This window comes from Ursus arctos, unplaced genomic scaffold (assembly GCF_023065955.2).
Source record: "Ursus arctos isolate Adak ecotype North America unplaced genomic scaffold, UrsArc2.0 scaffold_14, whole genome shotgun sequence".
Taxonomy (NCBI): Eukaryota; Metazoa; Chordata; class Mammalia; order Carnivora; family Ursidae; genus Ursus; species Ursus arctos.
In genome coordinates, this window is record NW_026622808.1 from 39493656 (window position 1) to 39518766 (window position 25111).

General features: G+C 37.9%; 1 protein-coding gene and 1 pseudogene across 1 annotated transcript in view; both read right to left on the reverse strand.

Moving 5' to 3' along the window:
- Positions 1-25111, reverse strand: part of DNAH12 (dynein axonemal heavy chain 12) — a 199297-nt gene that overhangs the window by 112238 nt on the left and 61948 nt on the right. The window contains exons 20-32 of the mRNA XM_026501080.4: positions 24358-24552; positions 22779-22900; positions 22400-22682; positions 19740-19859; positions 19093-19249; positions 18686-18858; positions 15324-15476; positions 14562-14801; positions 13755-14000; positions 13302-13421; positions 6474-6583; positions 3498-3681; positions 3229-3369 (exon numbers count right to left, since the gene is read on the reverse strand). Of these exons, the coding sequence (XP_026356865.3) occupies positions 3229-3369; positions 3498-3681; positions 6474-6583; positions 13302-13421; positions 13755-14000; positions 14562-14801; positions 15324-15476; positions 18686-18858; positions 19093-19249; positions 19740-19859; positions 22400-22682; positions 22779-22900; positions 24358-24552 (2244 nt within the window). The remainder of the gene's footprint in view (positions 1-3228; positions 3370-3497; positions 3682-6473; positions 6584-13301; positions 13422-13754; positions 14001-14561; positions 14802-15323; positions 15477-18685; positions 18859-19092; positions 19250-19739; positions 19860-22399; positions 22683-22778; positions 22901-24357; positions 24553-25111) is intronic.
- Positions 85-2177, reverse strand: LOC113256579 (RNA-binding protein EWS-like; annotated as a pseudogene).

Consider the following 25111-nt stretch of genomic DNA (forward strand, 5'->3'; position numbering starts at 1 on the left):
TAAATATGGAATTATAAATTTAAAACATTTTCTGGTTTAAAAAATAAATCTGGTGGTCAATGCAGCTCTGCGGGGTCTCTGCGTCTAGTACGGCTTGTCTCTGCATTCCTGACAGTGCTCGCCTTTTTCCATTTTTCCAGGTCTTCCACACCTGCCTCTTCTTCCTCCCATCTGTTCCATCAAAGGTCCAGGGGGCCCACCAGGGCCACCTTGTCTTCCTCTACCATAACCACCTCGGTCCATGCCCTGGCCACCATGGAAGCCCTGTCTTCACCATGGCCACCTCTGGACATCCCTCCAGGATCTCCGCAGTCCATGAGGCAGCCTCTTCCTCCCCAAATGCCACCAGGGCTGTCTCTGCCATGGTCACTATCCAGGCCTGGAAAGGGTGGTAGAAGGAAGCCTTCAGGCTTCGAGGCCTTACACTGGTTGCATTCTGTTCTCCATGCGAAGTTCTGGTTTCCACACCCCAGATTGGGGCACTGCCAGTCTCCAGCTTGGTGCTGGACGCTTCCTCCTCTGGATGGGTTCCCTCTGGAACCCTGGGGTCCTCTTGGGGGAAAGCCACCTCTGTCTCCTCCACAGCCTCCTATGCGACTCATGGGGCCCCTAGAACCTCCTGGGCCACTGGACCTCCACGGAGTGGCTGTGGCATCCCTCTGCCCTCACGGGGAGGCACACCACCCCGCATGCTGTTCATCGGAGGCTTCTTCCTAACAAGAGAAACCTTAAGTTTGCTCCCTTGAAAATCTTTCCCATCAAACCACTCCATGGCAGCCTTGGAAGCTGGTGAGTCTTCATAGGACATCGTAGCATCACCTTTGGGCTTTCCTGTTTCCTTGTCCAAGTAGATATGGATCATGGGTTGTCCGGTTCTCTTGTTCATCTTAACAACTCCACACTGCTTCAAGAAGTCTGCCAGACCATCTAGAGTCACAATGTCATTTCAGCCTTGCACATGAATTGCACTGTTGTCAGAGTCTTCATCTGGATCTACAGGTGGGCCTAAATCAAGATCTGGTCCTTCGTCTGTGGGTCCACAGTGAAGTCACCTCACTCTCCAGCACCCATTCCACTGCATCCTCCTCCTTGTCCACCTCTGCTCATGCCTCCACCAATCAAATCTCTCTGTAGGTACTGTAATCCGTGGATGCCATTTTCTTTCCTTCCTTCTCATTCTCCAAATATTTCCATTATTGCAGAAAGTTCTATTGGACAGTGCTGGTCTACAATACTTCCATTTTCTACCAGATTATTTCAGCAAACATTCTCCTATTTGCTTTAAATTTGGGAGGTGGGGTCAGTTTTCTCCTCACTCCCCCATGGTGTTTCCCAAATACTCTACTCCACCACCCTCTCTACCCCTTGCTCCTTTGACAACCATGCTTGCTGCTGTCACTCACCAGCACCCAAGCATTCCCATCATTAGCTAAAGCCTTTGATACTTGGCTCAATTTCTGATCCAGTGTTCATGAGGAGAAGCATCTCAACATGGCAGCCCATCGGATCCTTGACTACCCTGTCTTCATATACTTTCCTACTGCATTCCAGTCATCCACTGTATATACCTTGGGACCTTCTCTCCTGGAACACTACACAATTCTGAAATACTAAATTCAAGCATGCCAGTTTCTGCCTGCAGCCTCCTATCCATGCAGTGCTCCCAGCCATTGACTCCTACTACACTTGCTCTTCATTTGCACATCGCTGATGTTTTCACTTCCCTCATTATTAAGCAGCTTCCGTGCTATGGTCTAGCACTTCTAGCACTCTCATGCCAATATCTGTAAAGTCTTTGGGTACTTCGAGTCTGGCACCATCATCTACCTTTACATCCAAGCTGCTTAGACTGTTAGGGAAAATCTCCTAAAGGCAGACCTTGGCACCACTACTAATCCTCAGATATGTTTCTATACTTTCCTAGGCAGCTCTCTTTCCCATTTTCCATAACAGGTAATTTAAATCTTCACCTTTTCTCCTCCAATGAGGAAAGAACCAGGGTCAACCACTTCACACAATAAATAAATCATAAAAAGCGTTTGTCTTCAAATTTCCACTATTAAATCCATACATTTACCTATATCTATACCTATCCTTTCCTGCTTCCTTCTTATCCAATATGAGAATCCTCCCACCTGGCTCTGAATCAGACCCTTATTAATCCCTCTCTTACGCATCGAGACTACTTTTTAGCTCAATCAATATAACTGAAAGAATATGAATAAATGATCAACTACCCAAGACAACGTGCTGGCATATTTGTTTGAATGCTAATTAGTTTGCTTATTTAGTAGTGTAGTTATTTCATGTAAGTATGAAAATAAATGATGATATATTTATATAGTAGAATACTAATGCAGACATAAAAAGAATAAAATGGAACTACAATACCATGACTACATAGATACCATATTGACCAAAAGAAGAAAAACACTAAGGAGTACAATTCTATATTTATGAAGTTCAAGAACCAGCAAAACTAATTTATCACACAAGTCAGAATAGTGACTGCCCCTCGGGGAGGGTGTACTGATTTGGAAGGAACATGAGCAAACCCTGTAAGTACAAGAAATTTTATGCATCTTTATTTAAATGATGGTTATGAGAATGTACACATAGGCCTAAAAAAGCACAGAACTTAAAATTCGTCACATTTTATAGTTTGCATGTTATCTGTCAATTACAACAAATACTAGAGGATTTCCATTTTCTAGTTCTTTTGTATATTTCACAGCTTCTAAGGTAATGTAATACAGACAAGCACTGAAGCATTCAATGTTTTCAAAAAGGAATGAAGCCCTTTTATTTCCTCCTACAATATTAAAGTTCTGTAAGAAACCATAAGACTGAAGTCACTTAACAACACCTATTACATTACTATGCCCTCCTGCTAACACAATGGTTTTAATACACTTTTATTCTATAAAAAAAATTGAGCAGAGGATTTACTACAGCGTAGTTTTCATTGAAAAGATAATTTATAAATGTATTAAACTTGCTTCACCCTTTCCTTTAAATGTATAATCCTAGTCAACTAGTTGTTGAACACATAATATTGCTTAAGCATGTCTGCATCTATTTTGTTTTTAAAACAATGGCAAAAAAAAAACACCCAAAACCATTTTATATTAAATCTACTATATTAACCTTTTTTTAAGTTTATAGTTCAGTAGTGTTTGGTATATTCATATCATGCATCAGTTTTGCTTTTAATCATGATGATTTTACCTTTTTATTGTCATCCAATACTGTGTTCATGCTCTCTATCCACAAAGTGTCAATGGGACCATCAAATACAACCCATTTCCGGTCCGGTGTTTCTGATAAGGCAAATTCCCTAAAAGTATTGGCCACAATACCATCAGTCCACTGGGGAAGAAAAGAGAATTGGAAAGCTTCCTTTATAAAACTATAAAGTGATCATATTAAAAACATTTCAAATGTCTTGGTTTACTGTACATTGTCAATAAGAGAATATTTATATTGTAGATTACTACCTCATGAGACACTGGATCAAACTGTCCAAAAAGTTGGCCCATAGTAATGGATTTGGGGTTTACCGTCCGATAAATGACCTTTTCTTCCTCTCCGTAGCCACGTTCATTCATAAGAGTTAGAGTATCAGCCAGTATATGCAGAACTTTTGTCTTAGCAGCAAAAGGCTCTCCTACTAACATGAAACTATTAAGGAAAAGAATTATGTAAGAAGATTCTAAAAAATAATGGTAAATTATTTGCCTGTATACTGGTGTATAAAAAAACAGGTATTAATAATTTTTGAAATTCTATTAATTTTTCTCAGACCTGAGGAGAATACATTTAACTTCTGAACTGGTTGATCTCTAAAATTCTCTACGTTAATACCACAATCTACAAAAGAGAATAGAATAAAAAAATCTCCCAATGAGAATGAAAACTGTACACTCTTAAGACTGGAGGAAAAAAAAAAAAAAGTCTTGGGGCCTCCCAAGGAGAGAAGTGGGAAAGTTCCCGTTCCTCAAGTCTTTACTTGCTACAGTAATTACCAGTGCTCTTTGCCAAATACTTCTGAATCTCCTCTCTCCCAGCACATAGTAGGATTCCATTCTCTCTTGTGGAAATTCCAAGTGAGTAATAAGTGGAAAACATGGGTGTTACTTCAAATCATTGCCAGTGAGGGAGCTTCCAGAGCTCTCTTCTCACAGAGCTTTTTGCCCGAGCACAGCAGTGACCCATCATGTCGAGATGCTGGCTGCTCCAGCTGCCCGGGACCCTGGGTAATTATGATGAGCACACCCTTCCTGTTAACCTACAGTGGACACAGCATGAATGAGAAATAAGCCTTTGTTTTTTTAAGTCACCAAGATTTGGTCTCAGGGACTGATTGTTTCTAAAGAATAATCTAGCCCATCCTTACTGACAGAAACTGGTTCCTAGAAAGGGCAAGGTATTCTTGCCATAATAAAAAGACTTAACTGTGTCCCTGGCTTAAAGGCCAGGTTGTGGGTGGCAAATTAAGTGTTATTAATAGAGGCCAAAAGATTGGCAATTAGTGTCATGCAATGATGAAATATTTGGTAAATTTGTTCCTTGAGGTAACTTGGAAGACAGATAATATACCTAATGAAACTGCCATTTTAAGAAAAAGGATGGTAAAGAGAATATTAGTATACAATGCCAGCCGAAGGCTACATTTAACAAAGAACTATTGGAAAGAATTGAGCCCAGAAGGAAAAAATGGCCAGTTTGCAAGTTGGAATGAGAGAGAATAAAGGGAGCCCAGAAATTCAGGAACCTACAAGCAACTTATTCTCATCCCCAATTGGTAAAAGATAAATTGAGAAAACCTTTGAACAAAAAATATCTACTCAGTGTTGCACCAAGGATCAAATTAAGGGTAGGGCTTGTATCACTATTAAAATCTATGACATTTTAATATGGTTCCCAGTAATCATTTCAGGAGTGAAAATAGATTAAGCTTGTGGTCTTCTCAATTAAAACTGAAAGGTTCAAGGATACTGCAAGGAAATTTATAAAGGTATGACTGCGTAAGGACTGTAGTTGTGGTTATTGGCATACAGAGCTGCTTAGAATCAAATAAGCTTACCAAGTTTTTGAGGGAGTTTACTGACAAAGAAACTATGAGTCTAGGCTAAAAAAAAAGAAGTGAATGTTCAAGACTTAAAAATGATCCTTGCAGGGGCACCTGGGTGGCTCAGCTGGTTAAGTATCTACCTTCGGCTCAGGTCATGATCCTGGGGTCCTGGGATCGAGCCCCGCATAGGACTCCCTGCTCAGCAGGGCGGTCTGCTTATTCCTCTGCTCCTCCCCCAACCTGTGTGCTCTCTTGCTCTCTCTCAAAAATTTTTTAAAAATGATCCTTGCATATTGGATGCATGAGGGCTGATTGTACTATTCCCTCTATTTTTGTATATGTTTGAAAATTTACAAATATGGAGTTATTGTGTTTTAAATCCTGTCTTTTAAAAAAAATCATGACCTTTGAGACCTCAACTTTCTACAGGTAGGAAGCAGGCTGAAAACATTTCTCAGCTCCCAAGGACATATTCTCTATTGTCTACTCTACGTGTGACCAGGGAAGAAAATGAAGATGGAAAGACCTCTCAAGAAAACTGAACCAGTGTCCACAAAGAACACTTAACTGGAAAGCCCCTGCAAAATCATGCCGAAGTGGATCCAGGTTTTATGGGGTTTAAAGTTTATACGATCAGTGGAGTAGGAAAAAATTATAGATAGAACTATGGATACAAAATGTCCACAGCCACTTTAATGATACCCTATGTAATGAATTATGTATATCAAATGATTATGACTCCTTGGAAAGGCCCCTACAAGTGACAGGTCCTGAGGTTTAAACTCCCAGTTTCACGGTCAGTTTATCTCTGGAACTGGGGCTCCCCAGTTACCCAGATGGGTTTCAGAATTGCTACCAATCAGTATTGGTTGTGTCTCCAGTTCTTCAGTTTCTGGATAGTAGTGTTTGCTCTAATAACCTGTTCTCCACCATTATAATTAAGACTAGGTGTGTGGACGGCAGGCAACTTGTCTTTCTAATCAGTAGGTCTTTGGATCAAGAGGAACAACTTCCAAATCTGATGCAGAAACTATCATGCATCACCTAGACTGACTAGAACTTTTAAGTTGTCTTCCTGGGAAGGAAAGGGTGTGTTTTATGTGCATGAAGGAGAGCAAATAACAATTTGATGACCAAAAGGGCAAACTGTGCTGGTCGCTAGTGCCACATCACTAAATGAACGTGCCTTACCAATCCTTGTTGGTTCGGTAGCATGAGAGAGAAATAAACCTTTATTTTAAGCCACTGGGATGGAAACTGGGGGATGATGATCTTTGTTCCCTAGCCTACCTAGCATACAAAATTTGCTGAGTCCTTTGGTTCACAAATTTTAGTTGTTTAAATAATAATTTGAAAATAACATCTAACTACAGCAGACAATGATAATCTATAATCTTACCCATGTCTCACAATCATCATTTCATATGTCTGAATCATCTTTTCAATAAAAAATTTAACTGGCTGAAGATTATGTACTTGACAGGTTTCATGAGCACGTTCCAAAAATTCCTAAAATAAAAGAAAAATGGAATGCATTTTTATAAAATGGTATAAATAATCTCAAACATACCTTATAAATATAGACTTCATTTTGAAATAAAAAATAGTTATCTTCCTATATTGATAAATTATTTCTTAAAACTTTATTTTTTAAAGATTATATATTTATTTATTTATTTATTTATTTATTTATCAGAGAAAGAGAGAGCACAAGCAGGGGGAGCAGCAGGCAGGAGGGGAAGCAGACTGCCCACGGAGCAAGGAGCCTGATGGGGTACTTGTTCCCAGGACCCTGGGTTCATGACCTGAGCCAAAGGTAGATGCTTAACTGAATGGGCTACCCAGCCATCTGTTAAAGCTTTATTTTTTTTTTAAAAGCTTTTTTTAATTAAAAGGAAGAACAAAAAGAATTACTTTAAAAATATTATCATTCTCTAAATAAGTTAATGATCAGAGCACCATAGCATTGAGTGCAGGCTGCACGAAACTCCTTTTAATAGTGTTTTCCAGAATTTCACCTTTGCTTAGGTGGAAGGACATGCCAAACAATCCTTCACACTAACTAGAAAGTAGTAGTAACTAGAAAGAAATGAAGAATCTAAAAAAATAAAAAAAATAAAAAAAGTAAAGATAGAGAAGTTCTTTGGATACAAATATGTCTAAAGGAATGAAATTTCAGAAAGGGATGAGGCTTCCTTGGTGAACACAAATCAATGCTAATTTAGCTGGTGGGAGCATTTTCCAGCTACAGACGTAAGGTGGGCATTGGATTGGGCCTGCCATAGACAGAGGGACTTTGCTGAAGAGGAACCATCGGAGAATTTAATGGTCATGTGGGCTTGTGCAGCAGATCTGAATCTGGAGAAGCCTCAAATGCAAATCTGATTCACCCACTGCCTATGCTTTTGCTGAGTGTGAGGTGACATAAGAAATCAAGGGCTTAGCTAGAAAGGCACACTGATACTTCCTTATCTTGGGATGCTTCTATCCTAAAATGCTGCTAGAGGGATGGCCCTATAATACAGGGCAATTCTCACTCTAAAGACGTGAAACCAGAGGTAAGCGAAAGTTCAACAATGCTGCCACAAGCTCTGGTTGGGTCAACTCCCAACTAAATTGATCATCACTCAGTCTAGCTCTCTGACACAGGAAAAACAGTTTTTCTGTGGGAAAAATAATACTTTAGCCTCTACAATTATTTTATACACAATTTTTAACATAAAATCAAATTTTACAAGTCATGAAATGAAACAGCTGAAGATCAAGAGAAAAAAACAAGCTCCCAGATGACCTGGATATCATAATTAGCAGAGCAATAAAAATAACTTCTATAAATGTTTAAGAGAAAATAGACAATATGACAGAAAACAAATGAAAAGATGAATTCAAGAAAAATGCAGTTTTAATGAAACCAGATTGGACACACTAAAACTAAAAAAAAATGTGAAATTAATAATTCATTGGATAGGTTTATCAGTGGACTGAACAAAACCAAAGGAAAAAAATCATTGATCTTAAAGATAGGCCAATAAAAAGTATCCAAACTACAGCACAGATAATAAAATTAATAAAGAACATAAGAGATGTGTGAGGCAATGTAAAATTGATGTGGGAAATAAAGGCAAAAGAAATGTAACTTATATTAAAATCTCCTTATAGCTCGAAGCCCACTGATAGATACCGGCAACACGTAGAGCGTGGCCTTCCTCAAGGAACTGGTGGCTGCCTTAGCGCCTTCAGGTTTAAAAGTAACCTTATCTTGGCAGCCGCTGGCCCCTCAACATCCTGAAAGCCTTGCTTCCAGATTCCTTGGAGACCTGCGCTATCTCTAACCCCCACTAATTAGAAAGCATACAATCAGTCACTTCTCACGATCCCAGTATAGCTTTCTGCCTACAGGCCCTGACCCATGAATAAGGAAAGGGTTACTACTCCTGGCAGGTGGAGACACCAACACCGAGTGGAACCAGAGATAAGGGAACAAAAACAAGAATCTCCAGGCCACAAGCTTCCCAGTCAGGTCTCAATGAAGGACTGCCACTAAAAGCCCTCAATGGCAACCCATTCGGGACTTCTCTCACTCTAGAGAGCTTTTTTCTTTCCTTTCTGCTCTCACCTTCACTTAATAAACTTTCACTTCACTTCACCCTTTTTGTCCATGAGATTCATTCCTTGACTCCGTGAGACAAGAACCCTGCAATCCTACAAAAAAATGATCTAACATATGTTTAATTGGAGTCCCAGAAGGACAGGGGAGACAAAATAGGGCAGAAGAAGTATCTTGAGATAAATACTGAAAATTTTCTAGAGAAAGACATCAATCCACAGATTCAAGAAGTGCAGCAACTCCAAGCAAGATAAGTACAAAACAAACAACACAAGGCACACAAAGAAAAATATTAAAACAGGTGGAGGGAAAACACACATTAAATTCAGACACACATAAATAAGAAAAATACCTGACTTCCAAGCATAACAATGAGAGCCAGGAGTTAATAGAATAACATCTTTAAAACAATGCAGAAAGAGGGGCAGACCCCTGCCAATCTAGAGTTCTTTTCTTTTCTTTTTTTTTTTTTTTAAAGATTTTATTTATTTATTTGACAGAGAGAGAGAGACAGCCAGTGAGAGAGGGAACACAGGCGAGGGGGGGGGGGGCTGGGAGAGGAAGAAGCAGGCTCCCAGTAGAGGAGCTCGATGTGGGGCTCGATCCCAGGGCTCTGAGCTGAAGGCAGACGCTTAACAATTGAGCCACCCAGGCGCCCCTAGATTTCTAAATCTAGTGAAAATATTCTTCAGAACTGAAGGCTACGTAAAGACATTTCAAACAAACAAAAGTTGAGAGAATTAGTTGGCAGATGCTCCCCATACACACGAGAAATACCGAAGGAAGTTCTTTCTGTTAAAGGAAAAAGATCTCAGATGAAAGTATATATCTGCTAGAAAGAATAAAAACACTAGAAAAAGTAAATAGAAAGGACTTACTAATACCAAAAGCAAAAATTAACACCGTATAGTGGAGTTTATAAAATGCAGGAATAAAATACATGACAATAGTATAATGGGCAGGGGTGAGTGGACAATAAAATTACACCACTTAAAGATTTTATGTTGTTTCTGAAATGATGAAATACAAACTTAAGGTAAATTGTAATAAGTCAAGGATGTATATTATAACCTGTGGAGTGACCACTGAGGTATTAGAAATTCAACAGAGAAGATTAAGAGTAATAAACACTATCTGAAACCCAAAAGTAGTCCGCAAAGGAAAGATAAAGGAATATCGTACATGTTAAAAAGCAATAGGACATAGTTGGTTTCTTCGATGGCCCTTGGCTCATCTGCAGGTGCACTGAGCCACTTGGCCACACACCTCACAGCCCTGACTCCTAGTAGTAGTTTTCAAACTGGAAGCTGTGGATTCATGGGTTGATCGCTATATTCACAGGAGCACAAGAATTCTCCATGACAATTTTAAAAGTTCTGTATTTTCATTCTGATTTTTAAAAATCCTATTAGCATCCCCTGAATCATCTTGATAATTACCTGTGGTATAATATAAAAATATATATGGTCTTTATTCCCAGTCCTTGGCACAGAGCCCCTATAACCTTTAAAATTTCCTGTGTGATAGGAGTATCTTTGTTATTCTTAATGAGCCCTTGTCAATCACACCCAAGTTTGTGCTGAGGAGGCGATTTAGGGTGGGGACCTTAGATAGCCTCAGGTTGGGGTGGTTACAGGAAAAGACCCAGTGACTAGAGGGTTGGAACTTTCAGCTCTACTTACCAGGCTTTGGTGAATGCATTGGGGTCGGGGAGGGAGGAAAATGGCAGAAGACTGAGCTCTGTAAAAACTCCTGAACAAGATTCAAGAGAGCTTCTGGTTTGGTTAGCACATTGAGGTGCATGGAGAATGACATACCCTAAAGCATGCTGCCACCGCCCATACCTTCCTTACCCTATACCTTACCCTACACATCCCTCCCATTTGGTTCTTCCCAAGTTGCATCCTTCATATCTTTTGTTTTAAAGTAGGATCCACACCCAACATGGGTCTTGAACTAACAACCTTGAGGTCAACAGTCCATATGCTCTACCACTGGCCCAGCTTGGCTACCCCCTCCCCCAGTCCCGGGTTGTATCATTTATAATAAACCGGTAAACATAAACTGTGTTCCTGAGTTCTGTGAGCTATTCTAATGAATTATCAAAGCTGGGTGGGGAGGTTGTGGAAACCCCAGCCAGTTAGAAACATAGATGCCCAGGACTTGAGACTGACTGAATGAGGGGCAGTCTTATAGGACTGAGCCTTTAGTCTGTGGAGTCTGACAATAAGTACCTGGAGTTAGTGTCAGAATTGAATTGTTCACTGAATTGTCCAGTTGGTGTCCAGAGAAGAGAAATGTTTTAGAAAACACCCTAGAATCACATTAATCTGGTACTGCCATAGGACGTATATTAGCATTTCAGTTTGAAGGTTAAAAAAAAGAAGGCTAAAAAAGTAAATAATCCTTTAAGCCAAGTGATGCCTTAATGATATAACAGCTCAAGGAAATTGAAACTTTCACAGTAATATCAATAGAGAGATGGAGTGGAAGAATTGAATCATCAAATGGAAAAAGGTAGTTTATACATGCTGAACTCAAGAAGTATTCACTGTACATTTTACCATAGAAACTGCCACAAAGTAACATTTAATTTCAGCTACATATCATCTCATTAAGATTGTTTTGTTTCTAATTTAAAATTTTTTATTTTTGGCACAAAAAGAGACACATAGATCAATGGGACAGAATAGAAAACCCAGAAATAAATGCACAATTATATAGCCAATTAATCTTTGACAAAGAAGCAAGGATATGCAATGGGAAAAAGACAGTCTCTTCAACAGATGGTGTTGGGAAAACTGGACAGCTAAATGCAAAATAATGAAACTGGACTACTTTCTTACAGCATAACAAAAGTAAACTCAAAATGGATTAAAGACCTAAATGTGAGACCTGAAACCATAAAAATCCTAGGTGGGGGGGCACAGGCAGTAATGTCTAACACCAGCCAAAGTGACATTTTTCTAGATATATCTGAGGCAAGGGAAATAAAAGCAAAAATAAACTTTTGGGACTTCTTCAAAATATAAAGCTTCTGCACAGCAAGGGAAACAACCAACAAAACTAAAAGGCAACTTACTGAATGGGAGAAGATATCTACCAATGACATGTCTGATAAAGGGTTAGTATCCAAAATACATAAAGAGCTTATAAAATTCGAAACACAAATAATCCAGTTAAAAAATGGGTAGAAGACATGAATAGACACCTCTCCAAACAAGACATACAAATGGCCAACAGACATATGAAAAGATGCTCAGTATTTCTCAATATCAGGGAAATGCAAATCAAAACCACAATGAAACACCACCTCACACCTGTCAGAATGGCTAAAATCAAAAATACAAGAAACAAGTGTTGGCAAGGAGGTGGAGAAAAAGGAACCTTCTTGCACTGTTGGTGGGAATGCAAACTGGTGCAGCCGCTCTAAAAAACAGTATTGCAGTTCCTCAAAAAGTTAAAAATAGAACTACCCTATGATCTAGCAATTTCACTACTGGGTATTTACCCAAAGAATACAAAAACACTAATTCAAAGGGATACATGTGCCCCTATGTTTATAGCACCACTATCTACAATAGCCAAATTACGGAAGCAACCCAAGTATCCCTTGATAGATGAATGGATAAAGAAGTGGCATATATACACAATGGAACATCATTCAGCCATAAAAAGGAAGGAAATCTTGCCATTTGCAATGACCTAGATGGAGCTACAGAGTATAATGCTAAGTGAAATAAGTCATTCAGAGAAACACAGATACCATATGTGGAATTTAAAAAACAAATGAGCAAAGGAAAAAAGAGACAGAGAGTCAAACCAAGAAACAGACTCTTAACTATAGAGAACTGATGGTTACCACAAGGGAGGTGGGTAGGGGGGTGGGTGAAGTAGGTGATGAGGATTCAAGGGTACACTTATCATGATGAGCACTGAGTAGTATACAGAATTGTTGAATCACTGTATTGTAGACCTGAAACTAATATAACGCTGTATGTTAAATACCCTGGAATTAAAACAAAAAACTTAATAAAAAATTTTTTATCTTGATTTTACATATATATATATATATATATAATAGAAACAGCACTTATTCTTATGCAAAAACTTAATAAAAAAATTTTTATCTTGATTTTACATATATATATATAATAGAAACAGCACTTATTCTTATGCGTATATATGTACATATATGTACATTTTAATGTCTATAATTTAGATGAAATTGGAAATGCACATGGCTTTTTTTTTTTTTAAAGCATATTACTTAAATATGAGAAATCCTTATGTTAACTATAGGATGTTTTGCCGCTTGCAGATTACCATCTTTTCTACCTGCTAAAGTACACGACAGGATTATAGTACACATTGAAGTAAGTATTAAAAATCACAAGATAGGAAATAAAAGTACCCATTCTCTTAGAAAGAATATTATCTTTAATGTGAATTTTGTTAACACCGGTATAACAGAAGATACTAGAATTTACTCATCCTCATTAATGAAAGTGGCCAAAATTGGGGTTTATCCTCCAAATAGAACAATTTCACTCATTTAAAACGATTGAGTCATCAGATAAATTTATTGGCACAGTAAGTCATTCCCACAGGTTTACTCACATGATAGTCAGCTTCGGGAAGTTTAATACCAGGAAATAGGTCACTAGTTATTCCATTAAATAAGGGTATATCATGTGATAGAAACTTTGGTTCATTTACATCTTTAATTGATCGAAGAAGCTAAAATCATCCAAAGAGTGCAATATAAGTTATTTGCCCATATTCCCCACCTTCCCTACCACTAAAAGTCAAAGTTCTTCTCACATTGCTCTATGGAATCCCCATACTAAAATGCCAACACTACGCTTATTAAGCCAGAAGGTCCTTGGATTCTTATAAAGTATAATGAATAACATAACCCCAAAACTACTATTTCAACCTCACATAAAAAGGTTCAAAGCCAATAACCCTCTTATTTGCCTATTTATAGCTCCTGATCAACGTTCCTTAAAAAAAAAAAAAAAAAGATTATCTTGTACTGAAGCTTTCACAATGTATAGATTTAAGACTTACCAGTATATCTTCATTTTCATTTGGAAATTTTAGTTTTAGGTTCCCAGCAGCCACTAAAACGGCTTTTACTGCTCGCATTCCATAGTCATAATGAAATTGTGACGAGAGCTGCTCTGAGCAGAGCCTGTAGGTCATCACTATCTTCACAGACAGAGGCTTTGCATTCAAAAATCCATAGGAGTAGAGGGAGATTTCTGCTATGAGGGCATAGTTTGGAACCATCATAGCCACTGTTCTAAAAAGAACCTGAAGTATGTAACGAACGAAATATATTATTTTTAAAAAGGAAACCATTTTTTATGTTCAGTTAGCCAGCATATAGTACATCATTAGTTTCTGATGTAGTGTTCGACGATTCATTACGTGTGTAACTGAATAAAAAAAAAGATGTATGGTTTTCATTTGGTTAGCTGATAAAGTTCTCTGTTAAAAATGTGTAAGCATTTTAAAGAAAGATGTTTTTTCTTAAGTCTATTATGCTAATAAATATCTTATATTAACAAAACAAAAGGAAACCATTTTTCAAAAGCTGAACACAAGCATCCCAACAGAATGCGGTGATATTCCAGTTTATTCCCTCAATGCAGCACCTTTTCATTAATTCTGTGATTTTTTTTTTCAGTAGCACTGTAATGATTTCATGTACTTTAATAAGCGTTAGACACCTAAAAAAGTTTTGAGAGGTTTACCTGGTAGGTGATGGCAAAGGTAAAAGGGAGATTTACAAACACACGTGAGAAAATGATACCATTTTCAGTGGATTGGGCTGTTACATTTGATTAAATTTACAGTCTTACAAAATATTACCTTAAGATTGTCTGGCAATTCGGAACGTCCCGCATAGCCAGGATTCATAGTAATGGCTACGAAACAGTTTGGATTGAGCTTAAGTTCTGTCCCTTCAAAAACAAACACTTCCAGTTTCTGTTGAATGGCTCTCTGAATGCAAAGGATCTGTTGAGCCACCACTGACAACACTTCCAACTCAATCCGATTAAATTCATCAAAGCAAGCCCAAGCCCCAGAAGAAGCCAATCCTTTAAAAAACTAAGGACAAGAAAAAAGGAGAGGAGTTTTCTTATGGAGAGGCATCATTTGTTAAACAGATATTTAATCTTTCAAGTCAAAATTTACCTTATCAAATCTTAACATCAAATCTTTTAAGCCCAATAAACCCCCAAGTATAAAAGCAATGTCTTGGGGCGCCTGGGTGGCTCAGTCGTTAAGCGTCTGCCTTCGGCTCAGGTCATGATCCCAGCGTTCTGCCCTCGAGCTCCCTCCCGCCCCGTCGAGCTCCCTCCCGCCCCGTCGAGCTCCCTCCCGCCCCGTCGAGCTCCCTCCCGCCCAGCGGGAAGCCTGCTTCTCCCTCTCCGGCTCCCCTGCTTGTGTTCCCTCTCTCACTGCCTCTCTGTCAAATAAATAAAATCTTTAAAAAAAAACAACGTCTTTACCCCTACAACTGAGTTTCAAGCAAGGCATAAACATTCAAATAATGTTTAAACGGAGTTTGTTTCCGTTTATCCGGTTGGACCTAGCTGTAAGTTTGTAGCATTTAATATGCAACTTTACCTTTCCCATTGCTAGATAATCTAGCCCATCTGAACAGTTGAACACCACACACTGGACAGCAAGAGCTTTAGCCAAATCCTTGGTGGTTTCAGTTTTTCCTGTGCCTGCTGGCCCCTCTGGAGCTCCTCCGAGGTTCAAATAGAAGGCACCTATCTGAAAAGAAATATATATGTGAAAAGAATCCATGCTTAGCTGGGAAAAAAAAAAAAAAACTATAAAAGACAACTGCTTACAAAATTGATTTAGTCTTATTTGTAGCTGCAAAGAGGCAGTAAGACCATTATATTGTTAGTTAATTTTTAGCAGGCACTTTGCCAGCTGCACAAGGAAAAATGTATCAAGATCTCCTTATCATACCTCACGGGTATCCCATTTGCCTTCACAAACAGAGAATCTAGCCTTGAGGTATTACCATTGGGTCAGAAAGCTTTGATTAGTGATGGCTGTGGAGACAGTTGTGGAGATCATTAATGACCATCTCCATGGCTAGCTGCCAAGAGCCAACACCTGCAAATGAGTGTTGTAAATGGGGGCCCATCAGCTGGAAGAGAAACAGATGCTCTATTACACAACTTTGTCCATGATTCACCCGGCTATTGCGCTCCACTCGTGTATGTTCCCCATTTTCTCCATTCCTACAACACTGTTTTGTACTTCTCTTACCGGCATGATCACTTTCTACCTTGCATTACAGTTAATTTTGTAGATTGTTTTTTCTCTCAATTAGTCTTTAATCTGCTTAAGAGCAATGTCAGCAGTTTCTGAATTCTTCCCAGGTCCCTGAAAGGACTAGAACAGGGCTGGAAATTTTTAGAAGCATATAAATTACAGTCAACTCCAACTGTGGAATTTGTTTCAAGAAAACTAGTATGAGAGTTAAGTATGAAAATTAACTCCTTTTAGAAAAAATAGGGTTAAGGGACCAAAGTTATACATATGGTACAGGTAAGGCATACATGGGAACTCTCTGCACTTTTTGCTTAATTTTGCCATGAACCTAAAAATGCTCTTTTAAAAAGTCTATTAAAAATAATTTAATAATAAACTTTGATTAACAAATCGTATTTTACATTTATTAAATAAAACAACAGTTTATTAAAGTAGTGTCAATATTTTACCTTAAGTTTATAATAAATGCTATGCTATTAATGCCTATTAACTTGATTGCTGGAAACCTCAGGTTCTCCCAAAATGCTTACAAATGGGTTCCCTTTATTATGGATAATGAATTTTTTGTTTCAGTGCTAGTGTTCTACACAAGCGTTTAATGGGATTCTGATCTTACAACTCAAAGCTATGAGCTTCCACAAGTATTCACAACTTCTGATTTTTCTGAGGTCCCAGATAGGACACAGACGCTTGAGATTCATTCACACAACAAATATTTAGGGACTGCGTACCTGTTCACCCCTAGAGTAGAGAACAAGACAGACATGGTCCCTGCTCTCTGGTAGCTTCCTGAGAAAGTAGTCTTGGTGAAACATTTTATCCTAGACGCCCTGGCACCCTTTACTGGCCATTGCATCCATCCCCCACTTGCTGTATCAGCTACAAATAGCTCACAACTGTCTTTCTCCTGAGAATTGCCCTCTATTACTAGGAGCTACCTTATCCACAAACAAGTGAAAGCTTACTCACACCCCTGTTGCCCTTAAAAATGTCAGTTAGCTTACCAGCAAAAATGCGTTTATTCAGGAATAGCAGACAAGTGCAATTCAGAACACGCAAGGCACCACAAAACCACCGACAACTCCAGAGAACCCAGGGGAGGAATGCTCTTTTATAGAGGAAAGGGGGCGGTAGGTGGGGCCATTATAAACAAGAAGGCCATTGGAAGAAACTGGGAGTTCCACGTGTAGTAGCTTTTTATTGGCTGAGTTGTGACCGTCTCTCATTGGCTGGGCTCTTCCCAGACAAGAAGAACGTCCTTATTCCTGTCTGGGAAGTCAAGTACATCCTTCCTCCTCTAAGGAATGAAAGTACTTCTCTTCATGTTGGTTTTGCACAAGGAGTGGTAGTAGGGCTTGAGAGCTTCTCCTTCTGGCCTCCCAACTCCGTTTTAGTGAGGTTTCCCCTTCTTAATTTTCGTACCCCTAGCTGCAGGGGTACGATAGCCAATGACCATAAAGGGATATAAAAGGTCCCTTTGCCTTAAAGTGGGGTACCCCCATGATGCCGTTCATGCTCCAGAGCTCCCCATGAGATCAGGGCTAAGGCTATACTTCTGTTGGAACTACATCTTTATTCAGCTTTTCCTCCTATTTTCCTTACTTCCCTTCACGTTTTTACCGAGGACATTCCCCTAGTAAATCATTTGACCAAGAATCCCCATTTTGTGTCTGCTTCTAGAGAACTCAAGGACACTTTAATTTTACTTCTCAGCACAGGTGGATTGGTGTTTCTTGATGCTTCTCCTCAATTCCGAGGTAGGGTTGCCAGATTTATCCAATAAAAATCCAGAATGCCCAGTTAAATTTGAATTTCAGATAAACAATGAATAATTTGTTAGTATGAGTATGTCCTGTGCAATATTTGGGACATACTTATACTAAAAAAATTATTCATTGTTTATCTGAATTTCAAATTTACCCGAGAGTCCCATATTTTATCTGGCAACCTTATTCCCAGGTGTTTGGGTTTTTTTTTTTTTCCTGATAGTCACAGCTTTATCTTCCATAGCTTCTCAACAAGCACAGACCCTACCACCAGCCCCTACATTTCAGCTCTCGAGACCTCCTTTTCAGCAGAACTAACTTGGAGTCCTAAGGCCCACATGCACTTTACTCATCTCCTGTCATGTCTCCCACAACTCCACTGCAAAAAACTGATACCATTTTCTGAAGCTCCAGTTTTCTCTTTAAGTCTCTAACACCTTCTTTTTCTAATTATCCCAAGTGGGAGTGACTCATGATTTTCAAGCATTAGAAACCACTCTTGTATTCTACAAAAGCACCCAGAAGAAAATATTCATTACTATAATTTCATATAAAGGGATTTTGGGATTAGGAAGAGCTAATTTTATTCAACTATTATGGATAAGAGAATAAAATGAGGATAGCATGTTAAATTTCATAAGAAAATACGGCAACAAATCAAAATGTAATTTTTAATGTATGAATTAAAGTAACTTAAATGTTGGGACACCCGGGTGGCTCAGGGAGTTAAGCAACAGCCTTCAGCTCAGGTCATGATCCCAGGGTCCTGGGATCGAGTCCTGTATCAGGCTCCTTGCTCAGCAAGGAGACTGCTTCTCTCTCTGCCTGCTGCTCCCCCTGTTTGTGCTCACTTGCGCTCTCTCTCTGACAAATAATACAATCTTTAAAAAAATAAATAAAATAAAATAAAATAATGTAAATGCATACCAATGTTCTGTAACACCTGTCAGTTAGAGGTGTAATGACAAGTCGAGGTGAGTTACCAAGATATTCATAAGCGTATTTTACATTGCAATTAATGATACGAACTCGAGCATTTTCAAGCTCCCAATAATATCGAAGCTGAGCAAGCCACTGGAAATCTGTATCATGGGAGACACCTAGAAAGATGAAAGTAAAACAAGACACATAATCCTGAAATGGGAAAATAATTCAAAAAATAGGTGTTCTATCATCTTTAATAACAGCAAATATTAAAATAATTTGTTTTCCAATTTATAGAAAAGATCATATAAAATAAATTCTGTTGAGAGAAAAAGATGTATAGTATAAATCTTTTGTTTCTAGAAGCTATTAATGTTTTATCTTTAACATTAAAGAAAAGAGTCACATACCCATATCAATCATGTCCATGACCACGTCTCTGGCATGGACATCAATTGTAACCAAAGCTCCCAGAGTAATCCTGGTCTGCTTTGACAGTTTTCCCCTTACCAGCTCTACAATATCATTTAGTTGATTCTGAAGTTCCTTATGGTACTTCTTTAACGCCTACAAAATAAAAAGGCAATTAAACTGATGGTATATAGTACCTAAAACATGTATTTTGTAAAACAATTCATAATATATCTTGATATAGAAATGAATTATAGAACTGAATGAGTTTGTCTAAGCTTCATAAAATACTAAGAACAAGTTTCCAAAGGATTGTATAATTTTAATGCTAGATGTACAAACAGGTGGGAAGGCTGCCTTTACAATTAGTAGATAAGCTGACTATGAAACACAGCAGTAGAAAAGAATGTTATATGTTTAAAAAAAATGCTTTGGGGCACCTGGGTGGCTCAGTTGGTTAAGCATCCTACTCTTGATTTTGGCTCAGATCATGATCTCAGGGTTGTGAGATCAAGCTCCACTTCAGACTCCATGCTGGGCATGGAGCCTGCTTAAGATTCTCCCTCTCCCTTTGCTCCTCCCTCGTGCACACTCTAAATAAATAAATACATACATACATACATACATACATACATACATACTTTACCTCTGTCCCACCACTTATAACTTCCTGTGTCTCAGAAGTCCAGAACATTTGAGAAACACAAAGTACAACTTGGCCAGGCCACTCTCGAACCCAGTCTTTTCTTGTGGATTCTGGATAAGCCTGAATAATTAAAATGCATTTCTAACTTTAAAAGATTATGGAAGGAATAAAAAGCTAAATGTCTAACAATAGGGAAATAACAGTATTTGGTATATTCATAGGCTAGAATATCACATAGTCATGAAAACTTTCAGATGACTATTTAAAAGAAAAATTGTTATAAATTATATTTTAAAATTGTTTATTTATAAAAGAGTAGAGAAATAAACACTAATATGTTAACAATCTGTTATCTCTGGAAGAATTTAATTGTTGATTATTCTAGAAATTGATTTCTACATGATTTTTGTGTTGCTTTGCTATGGGGAATTGTCAAATTTCGATATAGAATACACATTACTTCTATTATAATGAAATATAAGGGTTTTATTAATCTGTAAAAAAATAAGTCAGTCTCATAGATTATATATTGACACTGATTTAATTGAAAAGGAGACTATACAATCTAGCGGAAGACTGGATTAGTAGTTAGAACCCTTGTAGGATTTATCTGTAGTTTTTCTAAAAACTTATATGACCAGAGTATGCAATTTGAACAATTGTATATTTGTTGAATTATACATAATTTAATGATCTGTGCTTTTGAGTTCAAATTATACTCTCATTTCTTTCTAACATTTTTATGTTCAAAATGCATTTTTTTAAATTATCCCTGAAATTTCATGTTTATTGATGTGCACTTTGAAGAAAGAGTTTTCTTTTCTTTTTTCTTTTTTGTTTGGATGTAGGGTTCCATGATTCATTATTTGCATATAACACCCAGTGCTCATTACAACACGTGCCCTCTTTAATACCCATCACTGGGCTAACCCATCCCTCCACCCCCTGCCCCTCTGTAACCCTCTGTTTGTTTCCCGGAGTCCATAGTCTCTCATGGTTCGTCTCCCCCTCTTCAGTTTTCCCTTCCTTCCTCTAATATCCTCTGCACTATTCCTTATGTTCCACATATGAGTGAAACCATATAACCGTCTTTCTCTGCTTGACTAATTTCACTTAGCACAATCCCCTCCAGTCCCATCCATGTCAATGCAAAAGATGGGTATCAAGATGCATTTAAATGGATTGAGGGTGGAGTTTACTTTTTAAAAAAAATAACGTGCTTCGAGTGATAATAGTAGATTCAAATTATAAACTGAAAAAACTGCAGAACAAAAATTTGAAGTTGACGCTAATGGGAACTATGTTTTAAATACATTAACATCATTTTAGGGGCGCCTGGGTGGCACAGTGGTTAAGCGTCTGCCTTCAGCTCAGGGCGTGATCCTGGCGTTATGGGATCGAGCCCCACATCAGGCTCCTCCGCTAGGAGCCTGTTTCTTCCTCTCCCACTCCCCCTGCTTGTGTTCCCTCTCTCACTGGCTCTCTCTATCTCTGTTGAATAAATAAAATAAAATCTTTAAAAAAAAAAAAATAAATAAATACATTAACATCATTTTAGATAAAATAATGTTAAATGTAAAGATATATTATTACTGAAATGCATTATATTAGCAACATTTAGAAATAAAAATAAATGACCAATTTCAAAGAAGGATAAGTTTCAAAGAATGTATGAGTGAGCCATTGCTAGGTACATAGAAGGTAAATTTCTATACTAATTAAGGAAACACTTTCATGAATAATGTTGATTTTTTTCCTACATGTTTTAATCTGTTGGGGATCATAGATAGAGAATAAAGAGAAAAAGTCAGGATTTATCTGCAGGAACATTGAAACTGAATAGAATAGCCACCGCAATAAGATGGGCTTCACAGGGTGAAAGAAAAGGGATACCTCACTGATAAAAAGTGAGTTGCTGGATTTTAAAAGGCTGCAGTGCCTTTTAAAAATGCCTTTTTTTTTTTTTTTTTACTACCTAACTGTTCCTTTGTGGTCTTAAAGACAGAAATATACTGAATTTTATTTTTCAAGATTAAGTTAATTGGATTAGCACAAGTAAGGCACATGGAGTACTTTGGTGTTACATTTCTTTCAAATATTATATACCCTCTTTTAATGTTTGTTCATCTCATTTTGAGTTTCTAAGTAATTGTTTAGGTGTAAACAGCAGTAGATCATGCACTTAACACCCCTGTCTGAGGTTCTTTCTGACCCCAGGGGCTGTACACAAGATACCTAGATGCTCTTCCATTTGCTCTTTCTCGTTAATTCCTACTCTGGGTCTCACCTTCAATTTCACTTCCTGGAAGAGCTTAGAAATGCCCCCCCCCCCAATCTAAATTATATACACCTTATAATTTATCTATCTATCTATCTATCTATCCACACACACACACACCTTATAATGTATATATACATATATAAATTATATATACCATATTATTTCTCATAACACCTTTTGTCCTTTATAGCACTTAATCACATATTATCAATTCTTACTAATAGTATTATCTTAATAATGTTAGAAACAAAGAGTAAAAAAAAGAAATGGTTTAAAATAGTAAGAACCCATATATTAATTTACCAGCACACATTCAAAACCTCCTAAAAAGAAAGCACTTGTAGAACACAAGGTGTACGTTAAATCTTAGGAAACACACCAGCCTGGCTGCCGCGATCACATCATGAATACTCCGGAGCATTAAATCTTCCACTTGAATGAGCCACTTTTCCACAGCACCTCGCGCCGCAGACGTGGAAATAAGGGCGATCAGCTCCACTCGCTCCCCTTCAGAGCTATACATGGCCTTAATGTCCAAATTAGGAAGGAATTCCAACTTGGCAATGCCCTCGAAGCATTTTTTTAAATGAGGCTGAACTCTAAGTGGATCTTTGGTCTCTGACAAAATCTCTAACATCTCATCATTAGATAAGAAGAAAAAACTAGAGAAAAACATGAAAATACAAATGCTTTCGTTATCTTTCATCACGTATCAGAAAATGCTTTTAGTTATAGCACAAATTAATTATCCATCATACCGAGGGAAGAAAAGCCGTTTTTTTTCAAGATATGTGTTAAGCCCTTTCATAATTTTCTCCAAAAGTTCATTGCAGTTCTGCAATTTTTCCAATAAACCTGTTAAAGAAGTAGCAGCAAGAACCTAAAAGATACACATTTGTTCAGTCAGCACTTATATACCAGAAATAATTATAAGTCCTAAACATTAGTCTATAGCATATGGCAAAAATGTTGAAATGTGAAAAGGCTTATGAAAATTGTTGCAAAATTCGTTGTCATGTAAAACTATTATAATTCAACAAATCAGAATATTCTTATCCAAGGATGAAGGTTACAAATGAGAAGTTATAACTGTCATGCACATTTTCAGTTCTCTCTATTCTTCTGAATGATGTGGGAAAAGTCCGTTAGGTTGGGGAGTGGCTTAATGTTTATATTTACAGCTGTCAACTATAAACTTAACAAACTACAGTATGCGTTGGTGAACTACATCCCATGGGCTAAATCCAACCTGCAGCTAGTGTCTTCTTTTTTTTTTCAGCTTTATAAGGTACAATTGACAAAAATTGTATATATGTAAGGTGTACAACTTGATGTTTTGCTATATGAATACACTCTGCTGCCAGTTTTTGTATGACCTGTGAGCTAAGAGTTATTTTTATATTTTTAAAAGGATGAAAAATGAAAAGAAATATCATATTTCACAGCACATGGAAATGTCACTGTCCAAAAAGTTTTATTGGACCACAGACACATCCGTGCAGTAACATACTGCCTCTGGCTGCTTCCTCCCTACTGCAGTGGCAGAGTTGAGTAGTTGCAAAAAGACTGAATGTCCCACAAAGTCTAAAATATTTACCACCTGGTCCTTTGCAGAAAAAAATTGCTGACTTCTGACCTACAGGAAATCATGTTTCACAAAGTTTCTAAGATCAATGTGTAAGGCAAAATCTTTGGAACCCATTAATTTCAGCGTACTGTTGACTCCCAATAAGTCCAGCATGGCTAATTTTCATCCAGCAGTCAAAGAAATTCTTATTTCTTAAGTTGAATGCCAGATAAAAAAGTGGATGTATATCTATGGACTATGCGTACTATGTGTATGAAAAATACATAGTCTGTCTTTCAACATGAGAATCACACTCCACAAGGTGCTAGACTCACTAGGAGAGATGCATACAAGTGAGGCCAACTGAGAGCCTGCGGATTCTTTATTCCCATCACTCCCAAGCATATAGAGTCACTGAGTAGAATGTTGGGTGAATCACCTATACTCATTCTCTCTCTTTCTCTTTCTCTCTCTCCACCCCCCCATCTTATTTTACTTTACAGTTTATTTTGCAAAAGAAGAGTAGCAGTGAGTGTCTTTCACAGTCAAATGAGTTAAATGTGCATTTGAGTTATAAGTAGTGTATCATATGAATTGAAAAGTAAAATTATTTTAATGCTTTGCACTCTCTTCTATTTTTCTGATCTTTCCAGTTTGTATACAATGAGCAGGTTTTGTTTTTGTAATCAGAAAAAAAGAGCCAAATGTTTTCTTTAATAACCACGATTAAAGGTTCCCTTTATTTGTAAGAGAGAAAACAAACACTTCACCTTTGGATCTTTTGCACAGAACTTCATGATATCTCTCCAGTGTCTGTCTACTGTCTGAAACTGGCGCCCTTCTTCTGGCATCTGTTGCATAATATCCTCAGAACAAAATATGGACTCCAGGTACAGCCAGTGAGCTTGTACTTTTAACCATTCATCAATCGTTTCTTGTATTCGAATCAAGCGGTCCTCCCAGGCCTTAATGAAAAGCACACTGTACTAAATTCCAGTTATTAAAGAAAAACCATAAATTACAGCAAGATGGGACACCTGCGTGGCTCAGTCAGTTAAGCATCTGCCTTCTGCTCAGGTCATGATCCCAGGGTCCTGGGACAGAGTCCCTCATTGGGCTCCCTGCTCAGCGGGGAGCCTGCTTCTCCCTCTGCCTCTGCCGCTCCCCCTGCCTGTGTTATCTCTCTCTCTCTCTCTGACAAATAAATAAATAAAATCTTAAAAAATTACAGTAAGGAATATTTATTTAAAATTTACTGTTATTTTTAAATCAATGCAAAACAGCTCAAGGTCATTTGTGGGTATTGCATGGACTTAGAAAAACTCTAGGAAGTCCCAAGTTCTCCTAAGTCATTGGAACTCACCATAGGAAATGACTATGGTTATTTAGACCAATTTCTTAATCTTAAGGGAACCATTCAAAGCCTGAAAACCACCCAGAAATATCTTGCGGTACACCAGTGCTTATCAACCTAGGGGCTATTTTGCCCTCCACCCCAAGGGACATTTGACAATGTCTGGAGAC